We start from the raw sequence: 19,911 nt of genomic DNA, 5'->3' as shown, positions 1-19,911 counted from the left end.
CCGACTGTAGTCAGTCCGACTGTAGATCAAGTGTAATGACTTTAATTCAATTGGAAAGCCTGGGCTTAACATGGCAGTCTAGAATATATTCCCAATTATATTATGAGGTTTGAGTTCTGAATAAATTCAGAGATCAGACCGGATGCCATCATTCAATTCCTATATAATTCCTGTATAATTGGATTGCTTAACAGCAGGAATAATATCGTATAAAATCCAGTTTAAATTAAAATTTCAAGTCGTTACAAAGAAAACAAAAAACTAAATCAGCTGCAATTAGTTGACATTAACCAATTGTAAGAATTAGCTTAACTTTCTGTTCAACTAATTTGGTTAGCTCCAAAGCACTCAAATTAAAAATAGACTGAAATGATCTACTTTAAACATTTTCAAAAATTAGCTTAGCAGCTAAATCTAATGCAATTCAATTGAGCTTGGTTCATCCCATAAATAATATAAATAAACTCCAGTTTAATTTAAATTTCAAGTCTCTTTAGCATTGAAACATCATGAGCTGCACTTAATGGTCATTAAACATTTTTAAGAATATATTTTAAGTCAATTATTACATTAAAATCTAAGGTGCACTTAAATAAATCAACTTATTATACGTTTTTTGAGGCTCGCTCGCCAACGCTAGCCAACTATAGTTGCATGTCTAAAACGATCGCATGCATCCATCCAATAAGCTGGCAAGTCTTGGGGGTGCTCAGCGGCTACTCAACATTGCGTATACATAATTTAAAATGTACAATTTCTCGGAGACAATATGCAAATCGCACCAATGTCATGATGGTTGTGGATGTGGTGGTGGTGCAGTGGTACAGCGGTGCAGCTTCTAATTGCTTCAACGGTAGAGTCGCGTAAATGTTTTCAGTGCCTGTGCAACGGCCTTTGTGGTGTCAGCCCTAAGAGAGGGGGAAAATCAAATAGTTTAGCAAACAATGGAACACAATCCAACGCCAAACACACGGATACTCACCTCAGCACCGTATTACTGAACTCATCCAATTGCTGTTGTGTGGCAGTCACGTAGCCGCCGCTATTCTTTTTGGGCAGCGAGTCGAGCGCATGGGCTAGGAACGGCTGCATCTGTGCCTGTGTAACCACATGTTTCAGTTCGTTGAGCACCTCGGCGACGTCGGCGAGCATGTAGGAGTGCAGCTGGAAGACGGACGCCTGTATCAGATTCATGACCAGAGCGCCGCCATGCTGCGTGGCCAACTCAATGACCAGCGGCCGGCACTCGCTATGCCGATGGTTGTTGCTGCGCCCCCAGGTGAGCAGATTGATAAAGAACTTCATCACCGACGAGTTGGCCTCCCGATGGTCCAGCGAGCAGGCAATCAGTGCGCACTGGAAGATGGGCGTGATCAGGCTGCTCTGGAGCAGCTGCAATGGACAGCAGTCTAGGTAACGTGAGGCCAGTCGAAAGAAATCATCGACTGTGTCGGGATTGTTGCGTAATCCGTTCTCCAACTGCAGCAATGCAAACGTAGGCTCGATGAAGGCCTGCAGCATTTCCAGCAATCCCGTAATGCATTCATTCGACTTGGCAAACTCATCCACCAATATGGAGCCAACATACAGGAAACAACTGTGATGTTGCACCGCGTAGAGCACAACGATCTGTTTTATCAGCGGCTCCACTAGCATCACTGCTTGCTTGCGCACCATGCGAATGCCGTAGCGTATCAGTCGGCAGGTGCGCTCCATGATGCGCGACTCGCTCTGGTACTTCTCCAGCACGCGTGAGATGAGCGGCCAGGCGTCATTTAATATTGCAACTGTCGGATGTTCCACGTTGTCGGGCACATCGGGATTCGTGTGTCTTATAATAGCGCAGGCACGATCAATCCAATAGACGGGATCACTCCGCTCATTCTTTGCCGGATCGCAGTGACCGCTCTCCACCAACTGCACTAGCGGTTGCAACTGGAATCCCACAATCTCTCGCAACGCTGGCTGCAGCTGCTCACGTGGCAGTTTCGTCAAGATCAGCGATATGCCCTTCAGCAGCCCAATGGCTACATCATTATTTATCTGAAAGCTGTCCAGGCTGTGCGCTATCTGCACCAGGCCGCTGATGTGGCAGATCATTTTCTGCCTGCATGCCGAACAGATGGAGGTGAGTGCTATCGCCGCCGCCGGCGCCAACCCGTTCTTCTGCTGCAGTGCGTACAGCAGAAAGTTGAGCACAGCCTCGAGCAAGTCCGAGTGATTCTCAATCCAGTCACACAGTTCTCCAATGAGCATTATCGATGTATACCGCACCGCAATGTGCGTTTGATCCGTCATATTAAGTATCGCCTCGACCACCTTGGGTATCACATCGTTCTCCTCGCTAAAACCATATGGAATTTATGAGTAATCAATACCTGATCCAGTATATTGAGCACTTACGGCAATATATTCTTGGCCACATTTTGCATAACAAAGAGCGCCGCCTCGGTGGACTCCCACGTTGTGGTTGGATCTTGTAGAATAATAAACATTTGCTTAAAACATGCGCCAGACCCAACAATGAATGCCACGTCCTTCAACAGATCCGAAACCTTGCGACGAAAGTCCTATGAAAAGAGAACCAAATTTTAATTCAGTTTACATAAATATCTTCGGTCTATACTTTTCCTACATAGAAATTATTGTTCTCTTCGATGAGGCCATCGTGATCGCTCTCCATTTGTGCGTGTCGAAAGAGAGCGCTGATCAGCCGCTCAATGTGCGGCCTGAAGCGCGCCGTTAGCTTTTCGTCGTACCGCTGGAACAGATCCTCGCTGAGTTTATACCACAAATAGAAGGTGACCTCGGCCACCTCGTAGTCGAAATGACCGACGCACAGCAACACCAGATCCAGGCCCTTCATCGCGTACTGTGATTCAAAGATATCCACGGAGAAGGCATCGCAGAGTGTTGTGAAGATCCGGCAATAGTTGATCGTCTTGTCGGTGTCCTCGTGGGCGACACTCAAGTGATACGCCGTCTCCAGTTGACAGACTGCCTCAAATATGCGCGTCACCTGGGGGTCGACCTCCAATTGGCCGCTGCGCGAGCCCATGCAGCTGAGCAGCGCACAGACACATTCGGTGGCATTGTCGTGCAGTTTGCCCGACGTTTCCGCTGGCTGGTTGAGGAGACGGAAGGCGAGCTGGGAGAGCGCATTGTCGCAGATGTGGGAGAGAGGGAACGCTTGTATGACCAGCCAGGCGCTATACGTGCGCAGTGTGGCAATCCAAATCCGTTGCTGGTCTAGATCCTTGCGCTGCGAGCACATGCACAAAAATTCTAATACACATTCAGCACTGGCGTCCAGCTGCTTGTGCACCTGTTCCCGTCGATTGGCGCCCAAGCGCAAATACCGCGAATCAATTTCCTCGGGTAGCACCTTCAGTATCTCCAGCAATGGCCAAATAGCCGCAGGATGTGGAACAAGCGCTTTTATCAGATCACTAATGGGTTCCTGCCACGTGGCCATTAGCAGCGCCAGATCCGCCACGGCCAGACTGAGTTGAGTTACGATCACATTGTCCGTCTGCTCGTCGATCTGTGCTATATGCGTGATCAGGGAGTCTCGCAGAGATTCGTGTGTGTGGGGAGGCAGCTCGCTAAAGGAGTTTTGTATTTTGTTACGTATCGTCTGAGCGGCAAAGTAGTTGGCGTGCAAATCTCGTTTCTGGTGCAGCAGCTCGTCTGCAATGGTCCATGAATAGATCTAGAGCAACAAGTGCGACTAGTTAGCATAAAGTGTTTCATTTATACAAAAGCAGATGCCCAACTCGGAGTGGGCTGAAACTTACCGACTTTTGAAACTCCTGTAGCCATTTATTGGCTTTTTCCTGCTCCTTGGGATTGGTGCCTTGGAATAATGCACTTATAGCTTGATATACAATATCCACAGTATATGTGTCCATTGCGCCGGCTTGCAGGTAGATGTAATCAATGCATTTATTAATATTGCTAAAATTGTTTCTATTGAAAGAATATGTGGCGGCTCGCCGATAATTGACGGCTGTTGCCTGATAACTTTTTTGAGCAGGGCTGCAATTAAATGCATAATCTTTATTTTTATACTTATGCATATAAAAATATATATATACATATGTCGAATATATTTAGATAAAATTGAGTGCAATCCTCTGCCATTAAGGTGTACCGTTTATTTATATTGGTTTGCGTATAAAAATGTATATATGTCAATATATGTACATAAGATATCGTGCAAATTAATGCACGCGTAGGAATTAATTATTAATGTTCGCCAAGGGTTAAAGTATTTTAAAGGGTTTAGAAACTTTCAAACTTACAAATTTGTTTATTAAATTTAAAAAATATATATATATGTATATATATAATATATTTACAAAATATTTTGGTATTTATAATATGCTAAAATTATTTCCGAAATCACTGTGATACTATCACAAAATAAAGCTTGCTTATATCTGTCAAATTTGTCATCAATGACAATTAAAGTTAATTAAATTATTTTATATTAAATTCTGTTGAATGCTATACCAATTTGTGAATTTATATGTATAGTAATTTTAAAAATAGTTTACTTCAGTATTAATTGCATGTTGACGGTATTTGCAAAATCACTGTGACTAGTCACAGACTAGAGCAACTTGCTCATCTCTAGGACAGTTTTGTCATCGAAATCCTATACAATATATCGACGTAGCAGGTTGCTAGCAAAATTTGCAATGGATAAGGATTCCGATTCCACGGTCACCTCCTTGGACGAAAATACGGAAAACTTCTGCACAAATCCCACACGTGATATTCTGGCCGAAGGCATCACAAATCTCTTTAAGCCCACCATCGAAAAGCTCGACGAACGCGTCGCATCGACCATACAACTGCAATCGGAGCTGCGTGGTCAGTTGGATGCACTGGCTGCCCAGCTGCGGGACATTGAGAAGGCGCAGAACCAAATACCCGAATTCGCCGACAAGGTCAAGGAATTGCTGAACGTCAAGCACAAAGTGACCATTATCAGCAACGTCCTCAGCAACAGCCAGGAGCGTTTGACTGGTCTGCACCGGCTCATCGAGAAAGAGCAGCGGAGGCGGAAGGCGCTTCTCGACTCGGCTCTAGCCACCAACATATCGTAGACATGGAGACGCCACACACCGAACACCTCTCCTCGGCCGACTATGAGCACGTCTATGAGCCGGCGGAGGATTCATTTTTGTTGCTTGATGCCTTGGAAGCGGATTTGGAGTTTCTGGACACACTGCAGCCGTGTCTGTGCCTCGAGATAGGCTCTGGCAGCGGCGTCATCATCACTGCACTGGCCAAGCGCCTGGCCAACACCGCCCACTGTTTGGCCACGGATATCAATCCCAAGGCATGCGAGGCCACGAAACGGACAGCGATAAGGAACGAAGCTCGAGTGGATAGCTTGCGCTGTAATCTGACGGAGGCAGTGCGTCGACGCTGCATAGATTTGCTGCTCTTCAATCCGCCCTATGTGGTAACCAGTGATGAGGAACTACAAACCCAACAACTGACAGAACATCCCGCGACTGAGCGCAATTTGGTCTTTTCCTGGGCAGGCGGCACAGATGGACGGCGTGTGACTGATATTTTATTGGAGCAATTGGATGACATACTCTCGCCCAGCGGCGTGCTCTATTTGCTGCTGCTGCAAGAGAATAAACCAGATGAGATAATCGAACAATTGAGGCGACAAAAGTTCGAGGCTGTCAAATATATGGAAAGACGCATTCCAGGGGAACATTTGTATATATTAAAAGTCAAGAGATTTGCAAAATAATTATACACATATATTAAATTAAAGTAAGCCGATTCTATTTCAAGAACCAATCAAAAACTAACTTTGAGCTTAGCTTGCTATTGGTTTGGATCTTGACTAAATGAATAAATATATTTATCGATAGTTTTGTGTTGTTAGACAGGAAATCGTGTAATTCAAAAAGAAATAAAAAACAATCAAACATTAGCTCAGCTTAGCATGCTGACGGGTTGAGCTTTAAGGGATATTACGTACTTATAGATTATTAAGTTGGAATTATTTAAAAGCAGAGTGGTGTAAAGTAAATCTAAAATTAATTTCGAGCTTAGCTTACTCGTGGTTTGAGTATTGGCTTAGCGATTGTATTAAATTATCGATAATTACATATACGCTGTTATGTTTGAAACAATGCAAATGATTCATTGCTGATATGCACGTATATAGATACTAATTGAATTGATAATTGAAACTGGAAAATACCAGAATGCATTGCAAAGTAATTTTTCGACTTAATTGGAGAGTGAGTGAAATCGAGTTTTGAACTACCCTCTGCATGCAACCCCCAAACCTCGTTAAGCTGAAACTGTAAAACAAACCGATACGATTACGGCACCAATCAATGAATTATGTATCACAAAATGTACACTCACAAGCACACATATGTGCGGAATAGGTGTATATAGACATATTCGAATAACTACCCCTACTCGGGTTAAGCACCCTTGCTTAATACTCTAAGGGCGGGTGTGGGATTTCAGGTAGAATTTATGCTGCTGCTGCTGCTGCTGCCCCGCCCAATGGAATGAAACAAACGATTTTATTGGCATCTGATAACTGCCAATTGTGTTGTTTTTTTTTACGTAATTTTGTTTATTACGTAATTACAATAATTTACTTTCTCAATTTTCGTGGGTTTTATTTACTTCGTTTTCACTACGACTGGATTGAAATTTTCGTTTCTTTACTTTTTTATTTACAAAATTTGCATTTAACATTGTTTCTGGTATCAAATTGTTCATATAGAGTATATATATAATATATATGTTATTCATCTGTAAGCCTTTAAATGCTCATTAATATAGCTATATTGTGGTTGGTTGGTTAAATTGGTTAGAAAATTGTAACTCTTATTGATTGTTTAATGGTTTTTGCGTATTTTTTATTTTGCTCTGTCACCAAGTATCAGTCATTATAATTAAAGTGAGTCAATATGTCAAGTAAGCCCCAAAACTACTTAATAATTATGTGTTAGTGTATATAACATTAAAAGTTTGTTCATTATTTTATTTCTTTTGTTTTCTGTATTTTTACAATTTACAAATGAATTAACCTTTTAGTATTAATTGATTCGCTTATGCCTTGTTTTTTTTTTTTTTTTAATACTGACATTAAATACTTAAATTGTTTATAACTTAGCGAGTAATGTAAATGTTTGGGTGTCATTGTGTGTAAATGCTGAAATAAAAGAGAGAAAGAGAGAGCCCAGTGAATGTAGAAATCAAACTTCCCGTTGAACAATGCGCACAGTGGGCGCCAAAAGTTGTGAAACCAATACAACTTAGTTTTTCAGATAGAAAATTTCGAGTTTTTTTCTTTTGTTCTTTTTTTTGTATATTTTTCCATTTTAATTGCATTTGCTTTTTCGATCATTCATAAAATGTAACGTCTAATTTTAATAATGAATTTTGTTTTTTCTTTTTCCTTTTATTAATTGTTTTCTTCATTTATTATTTTTAAGTAAATCATGGGTTCTTCGTTTTCGCCGTCTCTCCTGCTTTTTCTTCTTCATCATCATCGTGATCTGCTTTTCATTATTTGTTTTTTTTTTTTTTTTTTTTTTTTTAACTTAAGACTTATGACTTAAAGGAAAGAAAGAGCTTGGTTTTTGTGTAGAATTTGTGTTTTTTCTGAGGGGGATGTTTACTTTTTACGGTTTTTGTTTGCTTTCTTGCGCATTGCGAGAATTGTATTTTTTTTTATATATATATATAAAAAGTACACATAAAATACAATTAAAATAAAATAAGAAATAGAAAATTATTTCTTAAACATAAGAATTATATACTTTTGCGATTTTTTTGTGTCGTTTTTTCTCTGGTTTTTGTTTTTTGCTTGTAACTTTTTATTTATTATTAATTTAAATTTTTTGTTTGTATTTTTTTTTCTTGTTTTTTATTTTATTTTTATTTTGTTTTGACTACATTATTATTACGCTTGATCGTCCGAACCGGAACCGTCATCATTGTCATCATCGTCATCTGATTGAAAGGAAACGAGAGAGATTTGTCTTAGTTTTGGATTGGATGGTCGGGAAAAGTGTCAATATAACTTACCGTCGCATTCAATGTCGTCCTCCTCACCATCGTAGGGTACATCGTATTCGTCGCTCTCGATTTCACTGTCACCCTCGATGAGATCATCTAATACCTCCTCCTCATCGGAATCACCATCAGCGGGTTTATCTTTCTTGGCTTTCTTTGATTCGGCGGATTTAGCCTGAAAAGGAAGGAAGAAATCAAATGTCAAGTCAGTAAAGTTTATCGATAACAAAACAGTGGACTGTTATTGCCTTTCCATCGGCGGTTTCTGCTTTAGCTGAAACCTTTGGGGCGCCCTTTTTTAACCCCACACTTCTCCTTGATCAAGGGCAAAGCGTATTGTTGATGGAAACAAAATGAAGCCAACATACGCATGTTCTCCCAATATGCGTGATTCTTCTGTTTGGGTGTGTATGTGTGCGTATACATGGTCGTAAAAAGTATATTTTAAGCCCACAAAACAAGAAAATCGCCCTTTACTGGGTAGCACAAGCAACAGCAGCAAAGAAAAATCGTTATTTTCGCCGTAAAAAAGGCATTTGAAAAATGCGCGCGTCAATGGAATTCGCTGCAGCAGCACGCACCGGCGAGGGGAGAGAACGAGAGCGAGAGACAGAGTAAGAGAGTAAAAGCGGACGATTGCCGCATTACAAGTGCAGCTCTCCACTTACATACAAACAAGCCTACAGACATGTACGTGTATTTTATATAAAGCGGCATATTTACTACATAATGGAAAACAACAACCGAGAGGGCATATGTATCCGCAGCCGTGAGATACAAAACCAGCCAAGCCAAGCGTGCGTTCGACCCACTGTGACCGAAAGCCGAACACACAAGCTAAACCCGAAGCGAATCAAACCGAAAGACGAGCAGCAACGCTAACGTCGCGATGCGTCGCAGCAGCTGCTACACACTAGCGTTAGCATATGTATGTGTGTGTACAGAAGAGAGTATGCTCACAGCGCTGTCGCTGCCATGGCAGAACTGTACCTGAGAACGCGCGCGTCGTGACAATGGCTGCATGAATGAACGACTCACGCACACACACATACGACAGCTGCCGTAGAAAAAGGCGCAAACGGTTGACCGACGACGGCGTCAGCGTCGCTGCTTTGACGTGCGTTCATGTGCGGCAGATGCGTGGGCTCAAAACTCAGTTAACCAACCAACAAGGCAAATACATAAGGCAGTCACGTTCCCATGTAAATGAAAGAAAGCCTGTAATACATAACCGTGCGATTGTTTGTATGTGTGCGAAGGCATAATTTAGCACAGCGATTGTTACAAAGCAGACAACAAGATAACTGGGAAAATGTGTGCAAAATATGCGGCGCGCTCTCTCAAGCACAACAAAAGCCACGATGAAGTCTAAAGTAAAATACTTATGCTACCAACCAGGCATTACAGCAAACAACCTATAAAACAGGGTCATCCATGATAGAGGTTGTTAAGCAATATGTATGATGGTCATTAAAAAGAAAATTCTAGAAGAAAACTGACATTAAGACAAACTAACAGAAAGCTAGCAAACGGTCGGGTGCGTAGCTTTTTTTTTTTATCTGTTGATAGATAATAGCGAATCGTTAATTTGAAATATGAATTATTTACATGTATATATTGAACGCTTATACATATATGTATGTATATACCAGTTTTATGCTATTTGTATGATTATTCACATTGTATTTATTAAAGTCCTGCTGAACAGTAGGCAATAGATTCAAGAATTTCATACATTAGTGATACATCGTGGTTGCACCACCCTGTAAATGGATTGTTTTTATGAGCGCCCGCCCGCCATCCATCCATACACATACACTAGTGCATACATAAATGTACCAAAATAAATACAAGTAAGACGAAAAAAAGTGAAAGATAAATGTAAATGGGCATATATACACAAACAACACATGTCTGTATACAGAATGTGTACATACATAAGTATTTACACGAACGAAGAGCGGCATTGGCGAGAGGGAGAGTAATGTGTTGAAGAGAGCATGAGAGAGGAAGAGACGGAGAGTAAAATGACGGCGTTCTCAATGAGAGTACGCGCTAGTTAAACTGTACATTTTTATTTTGAGTCTGTGACAAATCAAACGATTTGCTAATTTCTGTGATTTATTCTACAGATAGCTCGTGCTTCTCTGCTTATGAATATTTTTATGTTTATCAAAATATGTGATTTTTTGATTATGACATAAAAACCAATGAAAAACTGAAGATTGGAATGTTGCGGCAGCCTAAAAACTGGTTCGCTTTTCCTCTCTATACACATCTCGCTCACTTATCGCTCTCTCTTTCTCCCTCCATTTCCGTCTTTCGCTCTTGTAACATGGCGGACTACCGCTGCCTTCGCCGGCCGGCATTGTTTTTAGCTGAGAGTGCAACATTTTGACTGGCGCGCAATTTGTTGTTTTTGTTATTTATATTTTGTATTTGTAGCTGCCAAATTTGGTAAATACATTCAAATACGGCCGTCTAATGCTTGTCCTAAGAGAGTCGTCAGCAAAGCTATAACAAAATTGCATTTGTCTAATTAAAGAGTATTTAGTATGCGCACACTAATAAACCTTGATTGTGGGTGTGTGTGTGTGTGTGTGTGAGTTGCAAGGCCGCATTGCTAGCGAAGCTTTTAAAGTTTATCTCTTGGCTTTTGCGTCTTTCTATTTCCTTGTGCAATGCTAATGACCTATGTATATGCCGTATTCCAGTATTCACTTGCTTTGTTTTTTGTTTCTTTTTCGTTTGTACTAAAATTGACGCTCTCTCGCTCTCTGTCACTCTCACTCTCTCATTCTCTCTATCTTTTATTATCTCTCTGGCCAATAACTGTACCGCCCCTCTACCTCAGCAGTTCGATTATTAGACATCCTAACCTCGATTTGAACCGAACAACAAATAATCTTTGATTACCGACTCACAATCGTCTTAATTTAATCGTAAACAACAGCATTCACACACACACACACACACATTTTTATATGTATATACTCATATATACACAATCTCAAACTGAATGCTTCGTATGTAAAATAACTATTTATGTGTTTGTATATAGATGAGATTGCGCTCTCTCGTTGTGCTCTTTTGCATTCTCTCTTTCACTCTTGTTTCTCAGAGCTTGCTGGCGGCTGCTATCGGCAGCTGAACGTTAGAAAGGTGGCTGAAACTGAAAAGCGTGTGTATATCTATTTCTAGAAATTTTTTTCTGCCAGTTTTATTTTTGCCGCCGGATTTTGTAATTTGCTTTCGGTGGTAACGAAACTGTATGAATCATTCTCACAAAACGGCAAAATTAGCGCGTATACAAAAATGCCTGCAACAACAACGCGTTAATCGATTAAGAAAGCAAGGCGTTCGATAACTCGATCGATAAACGCATGACGCGTCGCTGAGAGCGACAAAAAGAAGAGAATGAAAAACAGTGACAAGTGCCTTCGTTTGTTTTGTTATTAAACAAGCGCGCGCACACACACACCTACATAGGGAAGCTTGCGACTGATTAGGGTGAATATGTGAAACTGTACGAGCTGAACTCCAACAAAGTAGAGGATCCTTTTTGTTTTTTTTTTTGTTTTTCATTGAAGAGAGGATTATTTAAATTGGGGGTTTATTGAATACTTACTTCAGCTTGCCTCTTTGTGCCTTTGACGGATCCCTTGGCGGGCGCAGCAGCAGCATCTGCCGCATCGGCACCGTCCTCACCATCCTTGGCCGTACCGTTATCGGCAGCAGCCGCATCGCCAGCAGCATCGGCGGCCGCTGATTTGTCTTCGGCAACTGATTTGGCTTTGGCTTTGAGATCCTCCTTCACATCGCTGTCGCTGACGGCGGCTACCTTCTCGACGGCAACATCACCGTTATTTTGTTGATCTGTGGCTGCAGACATTTTGTTGTTTTGCTTTTGAACTTGTTTAAAAAACTTGTAAACGTCTTCTTTTTTTTTGTACAGTTATATAACGAGCATGCGTCGTTATATTTAGGCTTTAGTTGTAATGATTAATGCGCGGGTGAATTTCAGTATCCGTTCAAGTATTGTATGTATACTATTCCAACGCTTTTGCTTAATTTGATTGCTGTGTGTTCAAGATATTTTTTTGGGTTGTTGACAAAAATTAGCGCAAAATAGATAGACTATTCCGAGGAGGGAAAAAACGAGAACCGCACCGCACGAAGCACACAAACACACTGTCTGAAATGCTGCTACGTCCTGTGTATTTAAAAGATACAACAAGAGCGCATATGCACACAAGGCATACGCCGCCAAACAAGCTGCCTGCTCTCGTTTTTTCTCCCGCTCTCGCTCTCCCTTTCTGTCGTACAGACCGGCCGCTGTTCGCTCGCTTATCACTCGCTCATGCTCAAGCCGCTGTCACTGCCCCCTCTCTTTCACACACTCTCTCAACATGTGCTCTCTCGTTCTGTCGTGTATGCAGTACACTGAACAAAAAAGCACGGCGGCATTTGTACAGCAGCAGTTAGCAAAGTAGAGAAGAGAAGGCAACAACAACATTGGGCAGGTAGCGGAGGCGAGAACAAAATAACAAACGCCGCCCCAGCCCCCGTCTGTACGACCCACCAATAACGCCCGCTGACCGACTCTACAAATAATTTTGCAATAATTTTTTGATAAAATAATAAAATATTTATAATATAGTCTCAGTTTTAGCGCGTTTACAAATATACAAATTGTTCGTATATGCGTACGATATTTGGTATATCTGTATGCCTTGTCTGATTATATTTCGGTATTTTGTATTTTTTGATTTCTAACTGACCACCGATATGTGTACCCGTTGACGGCTCGTACAAGACTAAACCTACCATCGCACACGGACCGGCTACAGATTGCAAGCAGTGTGTTCTTGTGCAGCTTAAGCATCTTAGATATTTGCTTATTGCTCATAAATCTTTATTTGAATGGATTCCAAACCTATGCTAATTGTTAGTATAAACACTCCTCTTTCATTAGGTATCTCATGGATGCAGCTACGATCAAGCTGAAATCCAAAATTGACACCTCGAGTGGGTTTCTTGACGAATCCCATATAAAATGCGCTTGCTGCTCGTGAGTGAGTACAGGCACAGCCAACGGCGACGTCAACAGCATGTTTGGCGGTAAATTTGAAAATTGCCGGCCGCGGCGGTTGGCTTGCCCGTTACGATTCTTGTTGGTGGTTGTTGAACACCATGGAGGGCTGCTTGACGTGTCGGCTTCGGTGGCAGGGGCTTGGAGCTGGACAGCTTACTGGCTGGCTGGCTGGATAGCTGGTTGGCTGTCTGGTTGGTGGGGAGGGCCCACACGGCAGTTGTATGGCAACAACAGTCGCAGCGACTGCGACGGTGGCAGAGGCAGCGGCTGGCCGGGCAACTTTGGCGTTCTGTCGCCGCGTCAGTTGCGCGTCTGTGGCGTGTATATGTTCTGGCTGTTGGATTGCATACTCAGCGGCAGTGTGTGTTTGGCTTATTGTTTGTGCCACAACATATTTATAGAGTGGACCTAAAAACATGCGAGTAATCAGGTCAATTGGATGACTGAAGATACCTAATGCCCATCATCAAGTTTTTCTAAACTAAGAAAATATATGTACATATGTACTATAAATATGTTATTCTAAATGTGAGCCAGATGTTAAATTAACTTGCAAAATTGTGAATTGCAACGCGCTGTTAATATACATAGATACATTCATTTGCATTGTTGTGAATTACATTTGAACAAGGTTCACCCCGTTTCTCGTACTTTTCATGCATGTATGTGTGTGTCTTTTTTGAGCATTTTGCATCTTTCATTTCTTTTCAGTTGATCCCACACACATTTGATGGTTCGACAATTTGCTGTCTCTGTTCATTACACGAACCACACTGGTTTAGGAATTGACTAATGAGCTAACGTTCTACGCTCTATTGTCGCTTAGCTAGCCACTCTCTCTCTCTCTTTGCCTTTGTCTCTTCTCAATCTCGCTCTCTACTTTACTTATTTGAACTACTGCTGCTGCTAGGCTGCCACAGTCAACGTTTTTCTGCTATTTTTATGCAAAACAAATAAGTATAGTTTGTAATCTGAATAATATGAGAGCTGCACACAAAACGTTAATTAAAAGCGACGCCACGTTCTCCTCGCGAATTGGTTGGATGACAGTCGTCTATGGGCCGCGTCTACCAGTTTCTAGCGCTCTCCAGCACGCCACATTCAGCACACCTGTAATCGTGGAACAATCATATTGAGTTATCATATTTAAACAGCGTAGCAGCGGCAGCAGCTACTCGTCGTTCCACGGCAAACAACATTTGTGATTTTGCTTGCTTTTGTTTTTGAGCCTTAACATTTCTCGATAAGCCGATTTGCGTCTTCGTTTGTCTTTTTGTTTTTATCTTTATTCTTTTTAGTCCATTTTTGGAGCTCGACTCTCTTGTTAGTTTATGTATGTGAGTTTTATCAGTGCTTAAAGCTATTGTTTCAATATTACGATTCATGAACTCAGGACAGTTGAACGGCTTACCCGATTCCATGTTTTCCCTGATTCCCTGTATGACCACGAGTTTTCAAGGTTAAGTATAGAGGCACTACAATAAAACTAAAAACAACCCATATTCCAGCCGGTCAACTGTCGGTTGCTTCACAGAATTGCGATAAGAAAGGTGCAATCGTTTACACTCAGGCAACAACGACGGGGAGGAAAATTCTAGAGGTAGTCAAAAAAAGAAGGAAGAAAAACCAAGTACATATTTTTCTCAGGTAATCGCAACTATGTTTCGACTAGATAGAGATAGCAATAGACATGTCAGATAAAAGCCCTTTACAATATATATAATACATTTTAAGCTTTTTAGTTACTCAAACTTTTTGCGCAGTGTATGAACACAGTGCGTATGTTTGCTGTAGCATGCAACGAAAAGGTGTTAATCAAAGCAATCGATTCTCTTATAAGCGTTTTTGCTGCCTATATGTGTGTATGTACATATGTTTGTAGGTATTTGCGCTGTTTAACAAAATTGTAAAGATTTTGATTAAGATTTGCTGATAGTAGATCTATGTAACAAACTTGTATATATGTACATATGTATATACTTATATACATATAATATAAATCCTTTACTCAAATAAGTATTTAGTGCAAAGCACTCAATGTGTAAATGTAAATAGACTGAGTTAAATACATACAAATGATTTTAGCTATGGAAAATAAAGGTGAGAAAAGTGTGAAAAACTTGCAAAGTTGTATACATACATACATAAATGCATATATGCATATAGACAATGTATTTTTGCCTAATGTGCAGTATGTATAATATACATACAAATATAATTGAAATTATTCTTTATGTTAGGCCAATACATGGTCTTATGAGAATACCCTATAATGTGCACAGCATCTAGGGAGCCATTCTGGCCGATTCATTTCAGAGTTCATATCACTTAGGATTGTTTGTGTGAAGAGTAGAAAAGAACTAAAAATCATGAACTGGTTTGGCCGACGCGAGCAGAGAGCCTCAACCGAGGGCAACTTCGACTACTGTTGGGGAGAGCTACTCTGATAAGCGTCGCTATATGGAATTTACAAAACGAAACGCTAGCTGCTGTTCCTCTGTATTATTATTATTATTTAGACGTCGCTGCGGTCGCTCAAGTCGCGTTTCGCTAGCATGTGCGAATGTTTAATGTTTCCACACGAGTGCAACGATTAGCTGAATGCCCTACGCTCAGAGAGAGTGACTGAGTGAGAGAGATAGAGATAGATAGCGAGAGAGTCTACGTCAGCGGACATTTCACACGCAAATATTCAATTTACTTTGACGGTTTTGGTTTCAGTATCGAGAGTACATGACCCAAGTATGTGTTATCTTTCCGTCATGGAGCTTATTGTTTTTATTCTTTGGCGATTGCTTTGATTGTGCTGAGCGATGATGCGGCCCCCTCACCTCCCTTAAAAAGTGTCACTTGACGCATTGGCTCGGGATCGGCAGCGCCAGCGGCAGCCGACTGAGAGTCTCAACTGCAATGCATTCGCATAGGCCTCTTCTGGCTGCGTCGCGTGTTGTTGCTGTGCTTTTGTGTTGGCATCTGCGTCATGCATTTGGCTGCAATGGGAACGTTTTGCTGCGTGGGGATGGACAACGGGGGTTGGGCGGTGGTGCCGGTGGTGGTGCTGCTGCTGTCGTTGTTGTTGGTGGTGGTGGTCGTAGTTCTACCGACCCGGCGATTGGGTGAGAAGCACATGAATGAATCATTTGCGAAGAGCAAATGTTGGCGTCATTTCATATCTAGTTGTGTGTATTCATGTGAGAGACGAAAAAAAAATCTACACCAACTGTGCACAATTGCCTTAGAGAGCTGCGTTGTCATGTCATATCCATTCATTTATTCAATAATAATTACTCACACACACATACGTACACACACACATACTCATTGATTACAAAGTCGTTTGGCAAATGTTCAAATGTACATATTAAGAAATACATACATATGTAGTAAAATATATACATATGTGTATATTTGTATGCGCAATCAAAAATGTGTTAGCTACGTTAGTTAATAGTTTGCTGAGCACTCTTTCTTGTATTTTCATTAATTTTTACGTTTGCTTAAAAATATTCATATCTGTTTGAATTTGCCGCCATTTCAAACGAAATACGCTTTCACGTTGCTTTGCAGCACTACACTACACAACGCTGTTCAACACAGTTGACAGTGTTGCATGCGATATGCACAGCAAGTGGCCAAAATCCAATTGGAGGCAATTCAAACTAACTCAAGCGCTAGCCAGTAATTCAGTCTACCGCGAATCTTATTAACCTTATTTTAAAATCCTTTGCAGTTTATTAAAGGCGGGACTGCGTGGTTGCGGCATTATCTGGCGCGCATTGGCAACCCTAATCAAGCAACCCGCTTAATGACCTTGCGCTGACATTGCCGCACAGCTGTGGGTCAAGTCGCATTCGCACAAACGAAGTCTATCCAGAAGTTTGTTAGATACAATTTGGCAAGCATCAAAATGGCCTTCAATAAGCTGAGCATCGAGAATCTGGAACTGGAGGGAAAGCGCGTCCTTATGCGGTAGGTTTCATGATGATGAATCTTATATAGTGATCTGCATCCATAAGCTGAATGTTGCATAAAAGAAATTTTCTCTGCTTTTTTCCTGTTTCCCTTCAGCGTGGACTTCAATGTTCCCATCAAGGAGGGCAAGATTACGAGCAACCAGCGCATCGTAGCCGCTCTGGACAGCATCAAGTTGGCCCTGTCCAAGAAGGCCAAGTCTGTGGTGCTCATGTCCCATCTGGGTCGTCCCGATGGCAACAAAAATCTGAAGTACACCCTGGCGCCCGTCGCCGAGGAGCTGACCAAACTGCTTGGCCAGAAAGTAATATTTTTGGATGATTGTGTGGGCCCCGCCGTTGAGGCTGCCTGCCAAGATCCTGCACCCGGCTCCGTCATCTTGCTGGAGAACGTACGCTTCTACCTGGAGGAGGAGGGCAAGGGTGTCGATGCCAGCGGCGCCAAGGTGAAAGCCGATCCCGCCAAGGTCAAGGAATTCCGCACCAGCCTGGCCAAGCTGGGCGATGTCTATGTGAACGACGCCTTCGGCACGGCGCATCGTGCCCACAGCTCCATGATGGGCGAGGGCTTTGAAAAACGTGCAGCCGGCTTGCTGCTCAATAAGGAGCTGAAGTACTTCTCGCAGGCACTGGACAAGCCACCAAATCCCTTCCTGGCCATTCTGGGCGGCGCCAAAGTTGCCGACAAGATTCAGCTGATCGAGAATCTGCTGGACAAAGTCAATGAGATGATCATTGGCGGCGGCATGGCCTTCACCTTCCTGAAGGTCCTTAACAACATGAAGATCGGCGGCTCCCTGTTTGACGAGGAGGGCTCCAAGATCGTCCAGAAGCTGGTGGACAAGGCCAAGAAGAACAATGTTCAATTGCATTTGCCCGTCGATTTCGTCTGTGGCGACAAATTCGCCGAGAATGCTGCCGTGAGTGAGGCCACCGTGGAGGCGGGCATCCCGGACGGCCACATGGGCTTGGATGTGGGACCCAAGACGCGTGAGCTCTTCGCCGCGCCCATTGCGCGTGCCAAGTTGATTGTGTGGAACGGGTAAGTTAAACTGAACTTGGGAATCTTCCAAGGCATGTCTGATGATTCTCCTTCCTCGTAGACCACCCGGCGTCTTTGAGTTCCCCAACTTTGCGAACGGCACCAAGGCCATCATGGATGGCGTTGTAGCAGCCACCAAGAACGGCACTGTCTCCATTATTGGCGGCGGCGATACCGCCTCCTGCTGCGCCAAGTGGAACACCGAAGCGCTTGTTTCGCACGTCTCCACCGGCGGCGGCGCCTCCCTGGAGCTGCTCGAGGGCAAGACACTGCCGGGCGTTGCCGCCCTATCCAATGCCTAAGCGGCGTCAGAAATTCATTATCCAGGACACTAATCTCTCTCTGAATTAATTGTTAATGTTAATGTTGTCATTGCTGCGCCAGGCACCGCTTATCACGTAAGACCCCCAAAAGTTCAATAATAAAATAAATATATAATATAGGGCTTCATGGCCGTATACTCATAACATAGCAAATTAGAGTCCATTCGAAATGAGACTGAGTAAGTGAGTGAAGGGCGTAAAACATGTTGAGAGAGTTGGAGTTCGCATGGACTCTAGGTCTCATAGTTCACTTAATTCAGTAAAAATAGTGAGAATAAATAATACCTAAGGCGGAATACAAAATTTAACCGATGCATATAGGCGTCGAGTCACACGAGTTTTTACATTGCATATACATACATACATACAAATGTACATTCGTATCAAAACTTTATATTTGCTCGGCTCAGTCGCTTGAGGCTCAAGCAGTGATATCAATATCGATAGTATCGATTGTTCCATCGAAAATAGCGCCAACATTCGAAATTGGGGAAAATTACGAGAAAAATACATTAATTTTATAAACACTAATTCTTAATAAATTAAATAAAAATCATTTGTTGTCTTAATTCATAAAAATAATATTTGTATTTTAGTTTCTCATAAAAAGTCTTATCTTAAAACTAAAATTCATAATTTGCGTTGAATTCATTAAGGTTGATATTTATCTTACAACAAAATAACAAAAAGCTTAGCTTATAAAAAAAAAAAAAACAAAGTTTGATTAACATTAACAATAGTTTTGAACTTAAAACTGAATATCATTAAATATTGTGGGATCAATTGTATAGCCAATTATTCAACTTTTTTTTTTTTTTTTTTTTTTTTTTTAGCAATTTCACAGCTTTTGGCTTTGGGCTGCTTCTCTTGTGTACAGTATTTCTCCTGCTTTATTTAAAATCCTTTCGGATTCCTTGGAGCTAGCAATGATTCAAATTGAATGGAATTAATCTGGAAGATAATGTAGGATTAAAAATATAAAATAAATATATGTATGACAAATTTACCTTTCAATAATTCAGTAGACTTGTATTGTGAGATGCATTATGCTGTTCCAGATATTGCCTCATGGATATTTGGCGACTCTCCTGCTGGTTTTCTTCTAATCATTAATTTCTTCTGTTATAAATTTAAAGAAGCAATCTTGTTGAGTGGCGGTTGGCCGATACCAACATACAACTATAAAGTACAAAATATATCAAATTGTTTGTGTAAATTTGAATTAAATATTATTAATAATTTTATTAAAAGCGTATGAGCTTGACGTCTGTAGCGAATTATGGACATCGAGGAAATTCCATCGAGCTATCACACAGCAGAAACTTGATCGATACTTTATCGATACTTTTGATATTTGCATCGATGGTTTGCGGCACTACGGCGGGCATTCAAGTTTATTTA

At 41.6% G+C, this 19,911-nt stretch overlaps 5 protein-coding genes across 6 annotated transcripts; 3 read left to right on the top strand and 2 right to left on the bottom strand.

Moving 5' to 3' along the window:
- Positions 1-515: 515 nt before the first annotated feature.
- Positions 516-4,291, bottom strand: Tnpo-SR (transportin 3). Of its 2 annotated transcripts, none has more exons than XM_018002796.2 (5): positions 3,798-4,291; positions 2,636-3,712; positions 2,404-2,570; positions 983-2,344; positions 516-908 (listed from the first exon to the last, which is right to left on the bottom strand). In XM_018002796.2, exons 1-5 carry the CDS (start codon positions 4,077-4,079, stop codon positions 848-850), a joined length of 2,949 nt encoding a protein of 982 aa, XP_017858285.2. In that variant the 5' UTR covers positions 4,080-4,291; the 3' UTR covers positions 516-847. The 2 variants fall into 2 exon arrangements, with proteins under 2 accessions (XP_017858285.2, XP_089321668.1); XM_089465542.1 differs by having other exon boundaries at positions 2,627-3,712; positions 3,798-4,038.
- Positions 4,292-4,453: 162 nt separating this feature from the next.
- Positions 4,454-5,114, top strand: Snapin (SNAP associated protein). The gene has a single exon (XM_018002811.2). It carries the CDS (start codon positions 4,704-4,706, stop codon positions 5,112-5,114), a length of 411 nt encoding a protein of 136 aa, XP_017858300.1. The 5' UTR covers positions 4,454-4,703.
- A 2-nt stretch (positions 5,115-5,116) lies between these two features.
- Positions 5,117-5,965, top strand: HemK2 (HemK methyltransferase 2). The gene has a single exon (XM_089465544.1). It carries the CDS (start codon positions 5,117-5,119, stop codon positions 5,777-5,779), a length of 663 nt encoding a protein of 220 aa, XP_089321670.1. The 3' UTR covers positions 5,780-5,965.
- A 1,598-nt stretch (positions 5,966-7,563) lies between these two features.
- On the bottom strand, positions 7,564-12,932 carry Bacc (nuclear regulator Bacchus). The gene is made up of 4 exons (XM_018002808.2): positions 12,861-12,932; positions 11,708-12,158; positions 8,092-8,254; positions 7,564-8,016 (listed from the first exon to the last, which is right to left on the bottom strand). Exons 2-4 carry the CDS (start codon positions 11,969-11,971, stop codon positions 7,967-7,969), a joined length of 477 nt encoding a protein of 158 aa, XP_017858297.1. The 5' UTR covers positions 11,972-12,158; positions 12,861-12,932; the 3' UTR covers positions 7,564-7,966.
- Positions 12,933-16,796: 3,864 nt separating this feature from the next.
- On the top strand, positions 16,797-18,663 carry Pgk (phosphoglycerate kinase). The gene is made up of 3 exons (XM_018002801.2): positions 16,797-17,143; positions 17,243-18,187; positions 18,249-18,663. Exons 1-3 carry the CDS (start codon positions 17,082-17,084, stop codon positions 18,487-18,489), a joined length of 1,248 nt encoding a protein of 415 aa, XP_017858290.1. The 5' UTR covers positions 16,797-17,081; the 3' UTR covers positions 18,490-18,663.
- The last annotated feature ends 1,248 nt before the right edge of the window (positions 18,664-19,911 follow it).

This window comes from Drosophila arizonae, chromosome 3 (genome assembly GCF_054131065.1).
Source record: "Drosophila arizonae isolate 15081-1271.41 chromosome 3, UAZ_ARI_1.0, whole genome shotgun sequence".
NCBI lineage: Eukaryota > Metazoa > Arthropoda > Insecta > Diptera > Drosophilidae > Drosophila > Drosophila arizonae.
This window is presented reverse-complemented; position numbering and strand designations above follow the sequence as displayed.